The sequence below is a fragment of the Mya arenaria genome, chromosome 1 (genome assembly GCF_026914265.1).
Source record: "Mya arenaria isolate MELC-2E11 chromosome 1, ASM2691426v1".
Lineage (NCBI taxonomy): Eukaryota > Metazoa > Mollusca > Bivalvia > Myida > Myidae > Mya > Mya arenaria.
Genome location: NC_069122.1, coordinates 20374096 through 20388595, shown reverse-complemented (window position 1 = coordinate 20388595; position 14500 = coordinate 20374096). Strand labels below are relative to the sequence as shown.

The 14500-nt window shown below is 34.4% G+C and overlaps 1 protein-coding gene across 10 annotated transcripts in view; it reads left to right on the top strand.

The window, feature by feature from the left end:
* LOC128232290 (integrin beta-PS-like) overlaps positions 1-14500 on the top strand; it is a 45515-nt gene extending 31015 nt beyond the window's left edge. For 7 of the 10 annotated variants that reach the window (XM_052946051.1, XM_052945810.1, XM_052945970.1 and 4 more), the window contains exons 16-22: positions 689-795; positions 1768-1857; positions 2172-2313; positions 2886-3002; positions 5467-5633; positions 8074-8175; positions 9780-14500. In XM_052946051.1, the coding sequence (XP_052802011.1) occupies positions 689-795; positions 1768-1857; positions 2172-2313; positions 2886-3002; positions 5467-5633; positions 8074-8169 (719 nt within the window). In that variant the 3' untranslated portion in view covers positions 8170-8175; positions 9780-14500. The remainder of the gene's footprint in view (positions 1-688; positions 796-1767; positions 1858-2171; positions 2314-2885; positions 3003-5466; positions 5634-8073; positions 8176-9779) is intronic. The other 3 variants (XM_052946534.1, XM_052946458.1, XM_052946381.1) reach the window with 1 other exon arrangement.

The window sequence follows — 14500 nt, the reverse complement described above, 5'->3', positions numbered from 1 at the left end:
CAGTTTTGATTGTATCTCGATGAAACTTGTACAGTATCTACATATCCATTAGAGCTTGGTTCCTTTCGAAAACCAGCCAGATCCGCCCATGCATGCCTTGATTATGGGCCTTGATTATATAAAAAATCAATGAGTCTGTAAACAGTTCCTTGTTTACACGATACAGTCTTCAGTTTTGATTGTATCTAGATAAAACTTGTACAGTATTTGGATATCCATTAGAGCTCGGTTCCTTTTGAAAACCAGCTAGATCTGCCCATGCATGCCTAGATTATGGGCCTTGAAATGATTAGATTATGGGCCTTGATAGTATAAAAAAGTGCTATTGTGTAATAAATGCTTGCGAACATGATACAGTCTTCAACAGTGGAACAAATTGTAGTTTTGGAGAGACATAAACTTCTAAACCTGATAGCAAGGAAGTTCATACTTCCAGTTTCAAAGTTTTAATGGAAGCCCCGAAACTATCTTTTTGCTAGATACGATTATGTTTTGTGCGCTCTCTTAAAAATGGACTAGTTTTACACAATTGATCTTAGACTACTTTGTTTAACAAAATATTATTTTGAATCAAAGCCAGAATGTATTTGCTTGACCAGGGTTGTCATTTGTCCAGTTCTTATCTCACAGTTATAAATATTTATATCAGGGTGGTTTGGTTTCATGTCAATTATCATCTGTGTTTCAGGCAACGGACGCTGCGAATGTGGTACTTGCAAATGTAACCCAGGCTTTACCGGCGATGCTTGTAACTGCCCTACATCAGACGATACATGCATAACGGCTAAGGGACTGGTGAGTCTACAAATACATGTAAACCTCCACATGAAAGTTTACACCAGTTATATTACAGCAGTAACATTACACCACTAACATTACACCACTAACCTGTATATGGAGGTAAAAAGTATGATACAGTGACACATGTTAATTTCATTCGGCTATATGAGTGACACCTGTAAGTGCCGTACCTCAGACAATGCTTGTATGACGGCTAAGGGACTAGCATGTGTACAAACACATCTACATGTAGGTTTACACCACTAACTTGTATATGAATGAAAGAAGAATAATACTGTGGCTCACATAGAGGTTTGATGTGTTTCTAAAGATGCCTGTAACTCACCTACCTAAAATGATATTTGTATGACTTCCAGGGGTATGTTTTGTACTGCGATCCCTATAGATATTATGAATAAGGGTGTAAATTGTCATCAATCATACTACTATATTGTGGAAAGCATATGCAGTAAATTAACTAGGGTCTGCATTTTAAATGCTTTTGTACATTATGAAACAGTTTTAGTTTTGGGGTCGTGTTTCCACCTATCACCCAGATTGTTTCTAGTATAAACCCCAACAGGTGCATGTTCACTTGTCTGTCCACTCTCAACAAGACCAAACTAATGGGACCAAATTCACCAATATCCTGAGTCTGAGTTTCAGACTAGGGCTCAGAAAACCGAATTCTGAAATGTTTTAAAATATCTATGATATAACTTATTTTGACATAAGACATGCGCCTGATTGTTAAACAGATTATTTGTAACACATACACAAGTTTTTTTACCATCTTTGCTCCTTTAAAAACATTTTTACAACAAAATCAGATTTTGTTTTTTCTATGTCTCAGGACATTAGTGAAAACGGGCCGTGGTGTCAGCAAAGGACATTTATTCAGAACAGATTCATATAAACTTATTGCTGTATTCACAATGAAGCTAAAAACATACATAAGTATTCAGCTGAATCTTGTCTCTTTTTCAGCTGTGCAATGGTGTTGGAGAATGTGAATGTGGCGTGTGCAAGTGTAACGCCACTACTGACTACAAGGGACCAACTTGTGAGGAATGCCCTGTACGTATCACCTCTGCATTCTTCCAGTTTTTTTTTCTGCAGTTGAGCTGAAATAAATTAGTATAAGCTTAGAACAACTTTGTTCTTGTATTTCTTGGGCCTTATTCAATAAGCAACTTAATTACGATTATACATAAATTTAAGATTAGAAACTAAGTGTTTTGATTGGCCTGAATAATTAGCTGACCAATAGGCTGAATGGAATCACTGAGGCATGTCTAAAGATAAGGATACGATCAATTTTGATGCTTTCCCTGTTTTAAGGTTTTTTTTAAGACCAATTTTTATGATGTCTTATTTTCTGATGTTTCCAGACCTGCCCTGGCAAGTGTGAGGAAAACAAGCACTGTGCGCTATGTATGGGCTTCCAGACGGGAAAATATGGGTCAGATGAGTGTAAACAGAAGTGCCAACACGTGACACTCGTAGATGAAATTGACGAGGAGGAAGTAAAAAGTGAGTGCACATTTTTTAACTTTAGGTAATCCTGTGTGAATGGAGATGAAGTCATTTCCACCCAGTAGTTACTTCCCTTTTTCTGTACAGTAATCACTGCCATCTCGAATGTCACATGGATGATCAAAATCAACTGTTTTCAAAATCCTTTTTTTATGCCCCCACTTTTGGTATATTAAATACAATAATTTTTTAAGATATTACTACTTATGGTGTCAGATTTAAAATCCTGAGTGAAAACAGACTGGCATTGGTGTACCTCTGTGGTGTTTTGGGTTGTCTATGTGTCAATTAAAGGCGTACACTATAGTTTGATTAAAAAAAATATATTTTAATGGATTACTAGCCTTTTAAAAAAAAATAACACTGCACAGCAACAAGTTCACCAAAATATCACTATTTTTTTAATTATCATTATTTTATTGTTTTCAAATTATAGTTTTTTTATGTTTTGATCTTTAAAGTGAAATCAGTTAAACATGATATTGCATTTTAATTAGAATAAATATATAAACATATATTGTGCCCCTTTAACATCCTCAGTGTTAACAATTGCATCTTTTTACATTCAGAGCGTGAAGACCTTCATCTGTGCCAGTTTAACGATGATGAGGACGACTGTCGCTACTTCTTCACATACAAATACGTGGAAAACAATGATGTAGAAGTGGAGGTCCAGAAAACTAAAGGTTTATATTTTTTACTTAGTAATTATTGTTGGAGGATTTGGCCTAACAAACTAGTTAAAGCTACAAGTGGACTTGGGATCCAGTGATCTCACGTTTCACCGACCGTTAGAGACGTTAATCTCATCATTTATCGGTAAAGCTATTTTAATGAGTGTGTGGTCTGTCTGTGGTGTTTGTACCTGTATTTGTGTCTGTGGTGTTTGTACCGGTATTTGTGTCTGTGGTGTTTGTACCTGTATTTGTGTCTGTGGTGTTCGTACCGGTATTTGTATCTGTGGTGTTTGTACCTGTATTTGTGTCTGTGGTGTTCGTACCGGTATTTGTGTCTGTGATGTTTGGACCGGTATTTGTGTCTGTGGTGTTCGTACCGGTATTTGTGTCTGTGGTGTTTGTACCGGCATTTGTGTCTGTGGTGTTTGTACCGGTATTTGTGTCTGTGGTGTTTGTACCGGTATTTGTGTCTGTGGTGTTTGTACCGGTATTTGTGTCTGTGGTGTTTGTACCGGTATTTGTGTCTGTGGTGTTTGTACCGGTATTTGTGTCTGTGGTGTTCGTACCGGTATTTGTGTCTGTGGTGTTTGTACCGGTATTTGTGTCTGTGGTGTTCGTACCGGTATTTGTGTCTGTGGTGTTCGTACCGGTTTTTGTGTCTGTGGTGTTCGTACCGGTATTTGTGTCTGTGGTGTTCGTACCGGTTTTTGTGTCTGTGGTGTTCGTACCGGTTTTTGTGTCTGTGGTGTTCGTACCGGTATTTGTGTCTGTGGTGTTCGTACCGGTATTTGTGTCTGTGGTGTTCGTACCGGTATTTGTGTCTGTGGTGTTCGTACCGGTATTTGTGTCTGTGGTGTTCGTACCGGTATTTGTGTCTGTGGTGTTCGTACCGGTATTTGTGTCTGTGGTGTTCGTACCGGTATTTGTGTCTGTGGTGTTTGTACCGGTATTTGTGTCTGTGGTGTTCGTACCGGTATTTGTGTCTGTGGTGTTCGTACCGGTATTTGTGTCTGTGGTGTTCGTACCGGTATTTGTGTCTGTGGTGTTCGTACCGGTATTTGTGTCTGTGGTGTTCGTACCGGTATTTGTGTCTGTGGTGTTCGTACCGGTTTTTGTGTCTGTGGTGTTCGTACCGGTATTTGTGTCTGTGGTGTTCGTACCGGTATTTGTGTCTGTGGTGTTCGTACCGGTATTTGTGTCTGTGGTGTTCGTACCGGTATTTGTGTCTGTGGTGTTCGTACCGGTATTTGTGTCTGTGGTGTTCGTACCGGTATTTGTGTCTGTGGTGTTCGTACCGGTATTTGTGTCTGTGGTGTTCGTACCGGTATTTGTGTCTGTGGTGTTTGTACCGGTATTTGTGTCTGTGGTGTTCGTACCGGTATTTGTGTATGTGGTGTCTGTGGTGTTCGTACCGGTATTTGTGTCTGTGGTGTTCGTACCGGTATTTGTGTCTGTGGTGTTTGTACTGGTATTTGTGTCTGTGGTGTTTGTACCGGTATTTGTGTCTGTGGTGTTTGTACCGGTATTTGTGTCTGTGGTGTTCGTACCGGTATTTGTGTCTGTGATGTTCGTACCGGTATTTGTGTCTGTGGTGTTTGTACCGGTATTTGTGTCTGTGGTGTTCGTACCGGTATTTGTGTCTGTGGTGTTTGTACCGGTATTTGTGTCTGTGGTGTTCGTACCGGTATTTGTGTCTGTGGTGTTTGTACCGGTATTTGTGTCTGTGGTGTTCGTACCGGTATTTGTGTCTGTGGTGTTTGTACCGGTATTTGTGTCTGTGGTGTTTGTACCGGTATTTGTGTATGTGGTATTAACAAGTTTGTGTCTCAACTCCAGTGTTGTTCAGACCCTTGTCTTGTGCCTCTAAACAGGGTAATTTTTGAATTTTCGACTACTTGGGTGTTTTCCTGTAGTTTTTATTGTAGCATTTAAATTTTCTGTTTTGGAATGAGGTCATTTTTGAGTAAATGTCAGGAAACCAGTGATGTATGACTACTGACAACAAATCCAACAGTTTTTCATATTTGTGCAGGAAAATTGATGTTTTATGGCTAAAAGTGTTACTAACGCTTCGAGAAAAATGAGTATTACAGCAGTTTTGCAACCAATTGAGATCTGTTCTTTTGTATTAAAGTTATCTTATTATATATGTTGTTTTGACTGCATTGAAGGCTTTAGTGCCAAAATCAGCTGATTCTGAGACAAAAATAAAAGTCAAAACTGTCAATTTGTGAGAGGGCTGCTTTCATACTTGAGAATTATTACCTTGCTGTATAACAATAATTTTCTCTTTGAGGAAACATATGAAAGTGTAGAACTGCATTTCTGACTGCAAAATGTTTGATTTTCAATTGTGTTCAAACAATATCTTTGGTTTTTCAAAACCATGAAATTTAAAACCAGATATAAAAAATTACCATTCTGTACATAGATTTCTGCTTTGAAAAATGTAGAAATATTCATGTATTTCCAGTGTGTCCCGAGTCTGTGAACATCCTAGCCATCGTTCTGGGAACAATCGGAGGAATCGTGTTCGCCGGTCTGGTGTTCCTCGTTATTTGGAAAATCTGGACGACCATTCACGATCGACGAGAGTTTGCTAAATTTGAAAAGGAAACGCAGAATGCTAAGTGGGACACTGTAAGTGTGATATGGTGTCTTTGAATGAATAATAGTTACCTATTAGGAAATGTTTAATTTTGTTGTTGTTTAGTCGATACAAACTTTTGCTCTGTTTTGGTTGGTGAAAGCTGATATAATCATTTACAATTTGTTCCCTGGATCAATGCCAGTGTAGTTTTGTCATTATTTTAGGGATTGCATGCTTTTTTACATTTTCTTTGTGTTTGTTTTTTGGGGGGGAGGCGTGATGTTATGTTTATAAGCTTGCCAGAAATTGAAGAAAGATGATATATATAAAGCTTCAAAATTAGGCACTGCTTTACCCATGACAGAAAATGTGTCTGACAATTGTCACTTTAAGGATTTTCTTGAACAAGCCCGAATAAAATATGTTCACATAGTTGTAAGATATTCTTGGAAAAGCCTGAATACGTAATTATTAATAGAACCCAATTTTTGTATAAGCCTGGGCTGGATTCAGGCTTTTGCTTATTTCGCTCAATGGTCTGATGGTTATATATTAATTTTTATCTTGTATCTAAGTTTAGGACATAATTATAAGCTTGAAAGAGATTTAATGCTGTATTTGTTTTTTAAGATCGTTGAATCTGACAGAGCTATTGTGTCAAAGTAAAGATCATAATTATAATATCCTACGCATTGTTCTAATAATCACAATTTAAGATGTAACATTTCTTAAAACAAGAACATTTGCTGTTTTGTTCCTGGATGAATAATGAATCAAATAGGAAAAACATCATTTAATGAAAGCTATTAAAGTATCATGTGCATTGTTTTTTTAATCACAATTTACAGGGATGTGATTTGTCGGTAATTTTTTCGTGGATTTCTGCAGATCTAATGGATTTATAAAAAAATGTTTTAAAAGCCAGTTTTGCTAATGTAGCAGGGTGCTTCACCCCCTTTGACCCCATAGGGGGTCTGGGGTACCCCCATAAACCCATCGCTGTAATGGTTTCAGCCCTTCAACTGCCCGGTCAATCACCACATCTCTGATTTAGGATTTTAATGCTTGATGATTAATAGGTCCAATACGAGAACCATCATTTAATTGATTTTTTTTTTTTTATATTACTGGAAGGAACTGAACCATTTGATTTATGTCTTACATAAAAAATGAGCCACAACGTTAATCCACTTACCCAATGCAAACCACTGATACCTTTCATGTTTGTTGAAGAAAAACATCAACTTAAAAATGATATCATTGGGATTGGATGTTATTTAGAAATATTGTCTGTTTGTCATGAGGCGTTTTTTTTATAGGTAATAAAATGGTCTGCACTACATGAACTAAGCTGGTCTTCCAACAAAATAATTAAGTTGTGTATTGTTATTCTCTGAGGGAAAGGCACCTGCCCAAGAATGACGAGGGATTACCAAGAATTTCTCAGAATGATGAAAACATTACTTAGAAAAACTTCAAACGCACCTATTCAATATGGCGAACCGTTTTACCTTTATGTACTAAAAAAATTTCAATACACTTCAGAGAAACAGTTTGCTGCATAATGTTTGAATTAATGCTTTGGTGCTCAGGTGGTTGAAATCGGCAGGCATGTTTCAGATTGTTTTTAGAAAATGAAAGGGTTTTTTTAAAGATTTTTTTTTATAAATTGCAGGATAATTTCAGTATACATGTAATGCATACTGAAATGAACTGGAACTTTTAAAACATGAAGAATCAATGAGAGAATCACAAGACAACATACTCACATTATGTATTGAAGTTTTGTATGCATTGCACAAAATTAATGAAACTTTAATTTGCTTTGGAAGAAACAAAATATGCATGTTTTTGGCAAAATATTTTTGAGTTTTACCATTTGAAACTGTTTTAGCCTTTAAAACAATACTTTTATTTACATGTATTAGAATAATAAAGATAGCTTATCAGCATGAAGGTAGCTGACATAGTTTAGGCCATTGTTCTTACTGTATTATACTGTGTATAGGACGCTAGCATAGATAGGACGCAGGCAAAGAAATTTGTGAAAAATCTGGTAAAAAACCTTAATAACATAGATTGGACTCAATGATCAATACAATATCGGAACTGTATTTTTTTGTTCTCGTCTGCTGATGGTAACCATACCAGATTTTCCTCTGCCGATATAACTAAATTCATCTGCTGATGTGAGTAACGTCCCTTTAAAGTTACTAATGTAAACAAACACATCCTTCCTTCTCTCTTTAAGAAAATTTGGCCAGAAATGCACTCCGAAAAAAGTCAGATTATAATACTATAGATAGGATGCAGGCATTTTTTAATTTGAATTTCAGGTAAAAAAGTGAGTCCTTTACACAGTATAATACAGTATTTTTAGACTGCATTTTAAATGCTTCAGCTTGGCCAAACTCGATTTTGTTATCTTAAATTGTGTAAGAAGTTAAGTACATTTTACCCATGCTTAATATAACTTTTCCGTACAACCAGGAGGGTAACCCCTTGTACAACCCTGCGACCTCCACGTTTGTTAACCCCGCCTTTGATGAAGCAGATCGGGCTGCTCAAAAGCCCCAACAATACTAGGCTAGCGTAGGTCTAAAACTCTGGCAATGCAATTAAAACAGTCTGAAATTTCATATTCAACGTTTGCGGCATGTCCTCTTTCCGTGCAAAATTATTGGTTCCTATTTGGAGATGTTTGTAAATGATATATTTGAGAAGTTTCTACCCATTTGTGAACATCACTCTTTTGATGTAGGGCCAATCCTTTTGTGAACATCTCTCTTGCAATGTAGGGCCAATCCTTTTGTGAACATCTCTCTTGCAATGAAGGGCCAATCCTTTTGTGAACTTTTCTCTTGCAATGTAGGTCTAATCCTCTTGTGAACATCTGTCTAGCAATGTAGGGCCAACCATTTTGCTAGCAAAGAATTTTGTGATGCATTTAATAAGTCTGTGAATGATAAAATGATTACTAAGTTTAAAGCATGCAAATCAAAAATTAAAATGTTTGAAGCATGACTAGTTCTCAGTATTGCTATATCCATTCATGTTCTTTCAATATCTTAGAATGAGATGTTTTTTGTTCATCCTATTTGAAGCATGGTTAAGGATCGAACTTTGTTACTTTTTTTTAGGGATTTAGCCAGATTTTAGAAAGTTCAGGATGCATAGGGGAAAAAGGATATATTGTATCAGGCTACGAAAAACGTGAAAATAATGAATTAGACAGAAAATGTTAGCAATCATGTTTAATTGAATTAATATAAGGTTTCAAATGCCAAACTTGTAAAGTGTGTTTATATTAATAATCAAAATATAAGTTTACATTAAAAGAGAATAATAATTTGACAGTCCTAAGCGTTTCATCATGTGAAAGCAGGAGGGAACCCATGCTGGTCTCCATGAAGAAGGGCTCTTCCAAAACAGGACAGGGTGCAACACCCTCACATAACTTTTTTTCTTGATAATTCTATTTTGTCTTTACTCTTGGATTTGAAACAAGGTCACTGTAGTGGACAGAGATCCTTTTAATGAAACCATTTAATCTTCTTCACATCATCTTTCTAAAAGAGAAACTTTTTGAAGCATTTTGAATGCCTCAATCAGTCTGTAAACAAGTAAAAGAGTTTAAGTGGTTTGCCTAAGATGGACACAACTCCATAAAACAGAGTAATCTACGACTTCTGCTGTCAATATATACCTGTTTTTCAGAATCATCTTCATAGCTACCTATGTACACTGGTAGCAACCAATCTTATATGTCAATGTTGAGATAGATATAAATTGTCTTTTTCGAAGTTTCTTTTATTCTCATGAAATGGACAATAATTAACATTCCTCTAAAGAAATCCTACATCTTTGCGATGAAATATTTTCTTTTTCTCCTCAAATATTTTCAGTATACTACAAAATTTAATTGCTTGAAATTGTGTATGTTCTTAGACAACTGTGGTGGGTATTTCTAGTCCAAGATAAGAGATTATTAAAACATTTGAAAGTTTACATGTATATATAATGTTTGTCAGGTTCTTTTTAAGTTTATTTACATTGACATTGATTTTTAGTGTTTATTCATAACCCACCATGTTAAAAATATAACTATACTTTTGGAAGGAAAGTAAAAAATATTCTCCTTCTGCCGATACTCCGTGCTGACCCTTGATTAATCTTTTTATCTTTCTGATTTTCAGGGAGAGAATCCAATTTACCAACAAGCCACATCAACTTTCAAGAATCCAACATACGCTGGAAAGTAGATTGGTCAATCTATTTAATACTATCCAATCAGACTGCTGTACCCCACCCGCCATATTTCGCTCTGTAGACTGGTTTACATTATTATATAAAAAGCGGTATACTTGACTTGACTGGTATCTACCACTTTAATGGAGTAATGGAATACAATTATTATGTATGGTGTGCTTTGGTATAACCATGAAGTAAGATTGACATAGAGATTGTAATTCTTTCAACAATTTTTTACATACCATCATGAAGTCAGTAAATTTCAAGGTGTGATAGTAAAAGTTTGTAGGGGGGGGGGGGGAGCGGGGGAGTAGTTGCAAGAGATAAGTTTCTAATCAGTTCCTGTATCGTAGTTATGGAGTTCTTGCTTCATAAATAAATGAGATTTATTAACGAAAAAAAACAAAGGCCTCAGTATCACAATGCCTTGACTAGTATTTCCTGTGCTCGATAATCACGTGCCTGATTATGGGGCTCATTTTATGGCTAAAGACGAATTCTTGAAGCCGAATGTAAGCCAACATATGTCTTACTTTCGTTCAGGCTTAGTTAAGATTGGAGGCCCATTTAATCAAGAACAGTGAATGTGTATGGGCATTTAAACATCGGGGTCTGGGTTTTGAATCTCATGCGTGTCACATTTAAGAATTATTTATATTAAGAATGGCATCGAAACATGATTAGTATCACCGAATATCTTAACAAATCTGTGTTCACTTTATTTTCTCAGTTTGTTAAAATTGAAATTTTATCCCAAAAAATAGTAAATCAAATTGATGGACTTGAATCAGTCAAGACAAACATTTACTTTGATTAATATATGCTGTATGCAATTTTCTCTAAGCCTTATAGTGCTTGTGATATTTATCTTATGTATGTTTTGTATCATTTTTACCAATTTTATGATTGAAGAGCTTTTTTTTTACGCTTTTATAAATGCATTTTTCATTAGAGCTTATTTTGAATTTTATTTAAAGTTGATATTGGCAAGACAAGAATATCAAATGAATTTTTTTGGACTGCATACATGTAAACTTTTTATTTCAAATATAAGAAAACGACCTTCGTTAAATTTAAATAAGTCAAATATTAATCATGTTCAACTAATTTTCATCAAATTTTGTACATCGATGATGAGACAACCCCATTTTTTTTACTTGACATTCATTAACACTGTGTACATACAGCCATACTATATTTTGTACAGGTATAATTAAAAACCTAATGCTTATAGTTTTTGTAACCCCCCAAGAGTTACCTTGTAGCTATTATTAAACAAGTATGACATTCTTTGTGAATGATTCACAGTTTCAATTAATTTCTGAAATGATTTGCATGGTACTTAACAGATAACGATAATTATCAGCTGTCTTAGTATTTAACAAGGTGCTACGTCATTATCCATATTCTATAACTGATATTGAAAGGTTGTCAGCAAAAACGCGCTAAATTATGATACTCTATTTGAGTGAATTGGGTGCCAGAATGCCTCATACATATATTAAATGAAAGGCATGTAAAGCTCTTCTGATTGTGATGTTACTGTTTTTCTACAAGTGTTTATTGAAGGGTAAACATTTGTAAGACACTTAGCTATGAGGCTTCGTTCAGATGTTCAGATCGTAACAATTCTTCAGTTAATGAAATGATTACTAAAATAACTCACTAACTTATGAAGTAAAACGACCAATAAAGATCGTGTTAATGTGAATTATCGTTTTTTACTACTGATACTAATTAAATGGAAATCTCTTTCCACTTAATTATGGATCTTCAGTCAATTAATAACACCTGTTCAATGAATAATTGCCAAAATAGCTGACTGTCTATGAAGTAAAATGTTGAAAACCTGTTCGTTTGAATGCTATTATGCAATTTTCCTGTTGCAGGAGCAGCGTTTCATTGGTTAGAATTAGGTTTGTTGCATTTGATAATCCACATTGCTCTGTATTAACGATCTAAGGCTTGACATAGTAATTTGTTGTGTTCAAAGATAAGTTGTATGACGTCATCCTGCGGTTTACCTTCTCGAGTTATTCTGAAGTAATGTGGCGATACACTTACCATATATTATTTTCTAAATCAACCTACATATAACAATGTGTGTATACCACGTGTCAATTTATGTCATAAATGCTATGTCGGAAGGCAATATTTTGCTTTAAATGGAGACTTTAAACAAAAATAACCACTATTTATTCACCATTCTAAATGAAAATGGCACAGTCTAGAGTTTGAGGAAACTAATCACCTAATCAAACTCCGATATTAAAAGGAAGACAGGGTTTTTTTAAGCGACACAGACTGCCCTTCATTTAAAATGGTGAAGAAAAAGAAAAGTTGTCTTTGTTTTAAGTCATCATTTGAATCAAAATGTTGCATGAAGACGTAGCATTTATGACGTAATTGATCACGTGGTATATACACACTGTATAATAGATTTGATTTGGCAATATAATTGTAATAACTTGCTTCGAAATTGCTATGAAATAAATAAGTTATGACTCAATTCCATCCTTATGATTCTAAAACTGAGATCAAATATTTCTTTATAATTTTCTTTCTATTGTCTGATTTGACTTTTCCATTGCCAAACTATGTATACGTCTGTAGTATAAATGGTGCATTTCATAATCAACTCATATGAACATCTGCTTACACATGTAAATGTACATTAAATTACATATCCATTTTGTTTTACTTTCTTAGTCATTGCAATTTTTTCTGTATTTATTGTATTAGTTACTGCTTAGCTAAATTCTTAATAAAATTAGGATGAACTCTTTTTTGTAATTGTAATTTGTGTTTGTAATAAGTTGTGCCTTGACTGATTTTTAGCTTTTTATACTGTTTCTTTTGCATTGATTATAAAGAAAGCAGCTCTGAACCAGAAATGCTGAAATATTTGTTTTAAGTAAGTTGATTTCATCCTAGTGCTGTTTTGTTGAATTGATGTACGTAAAGAGGTTGCGAACTCACAATGTGTACATGTAAAAGTTGAATATGAGTTTAAAACTTATGAACAAATTTCTCCTTAAACGTGTTTGTGTAGATTTGCTGAAAGTGCTTCACTTGCTAACACACATGATATTCTGAATGCGGCAGTGATTTTTTTTTATTATACTCACCAACTGTTTTGTCCAAATTGGGATTTTTCAATTTGGGAAAAATACAAAGTCATGCTAAAATAGCAAATATACATGTTTTTACTTAAATTCATACATTAGTCTTATCAAGATTTTGTTGATTTTTTAAGAAATTCATTTGTTTTTTTACTAATTTGCTGAATCTGCATTTAATTAATTGGGAAATTATCATCAAATCTTGGAAAAAATGAAAAAAATTTCACACGGGAAACAGCTTTCAAAAGGCAGTAAATTGCACCCCCAAAAAATCATTGAGATGTGTGCACTTTCCACATACCTGGTTGATGACAGCACAAAATGTCTACACCTACACCTACCCGTACAAGAAGTGATGCGCAACTTCTCCATTAAATAGCAAAGCTTGTCCTGAGTACTGTCTGAGTAGTTTTGTGGTTAAAAATAGCTATTTTGTTGATGTATATATACTTGAGTTAGTATTTAAAGCGTATTTTAGTTCTTCACATTAAGTGCCAAGTGTATAGTATATTGTTGTTATTAAGAGTGAAATATAGCAATTGTACAAGTGTAGACCAATATGTTTGTTTTACTTTGAATTAAAGAGCACGTGTAGATAGAGCACTTAAGTTTGTGGGAAAAAATGGTATAACCTTGCAATTTTTGACTCTTAGAAAAACCATGATATTATGTTTGCCTACTTGGATGATAAATGTTTGTACATTGAAGTTGTGATTGTATAAAGTGGTTGTTTTTGCCTGCAGACTGATTCATGAATTAGTGTATTTTTTGTGTCTTCTTTCAAAGCTGCACTCTCACTGATTGACTATTTTGACATTTCTTTTTAGTTACTGTGTCTCAGAATCAGCTAATTTCAATAGCAATGCCTTTAAATCAGTCATACAAGATAAATCATAATAGAATAGATCTCAATTATTCAGAAAACTGCCAAAAAAAATAATTTTCTTAATGCAATATAATGCAGTTATTAAACGTCAATTTTTCGAACATAAATATGAAAAATTGCAATCTGATCTTTTGTCAACAGTCTTGTATCACTGGTTTCCAGACATTGCCATGTTCCAAGACAAAAAATAAAAAAAAGTTGTCAAAACGTTCAATTTGTGAGAGTGCAGCTTTAAAACACTTGTTTGTGGTAGCATCACTAAATTCATATATTGGATAAAAATAAACATTGTTACTAAGATTACAGAATGAAATGATAATGTTTTTAATATTAATTGTAGTAGCCAAGCATTTGTATGGTATATTTTTTATACAACTTGGTTCACCACATTTCACTTTTTCAGTACTTTTCCAGAAAATGAAAAGAGACATAGATTGTAATACATGTAAATTAAAAGATTGAAATAAAACAGCTGCTTGAACTATTTACTTTATTTGTTACTATTAATTAGTATCTATTATTTACATACATTATGTACCTTTGCTTTGTAAGAATGGAGCTTTGACTGCGAGTCAGTGTACTTTGTATTTTATATTTTCATTTACTGTTACTTGTAATCATTTATTGAAGGTTTTATAATAAAATATACTGAAACTGT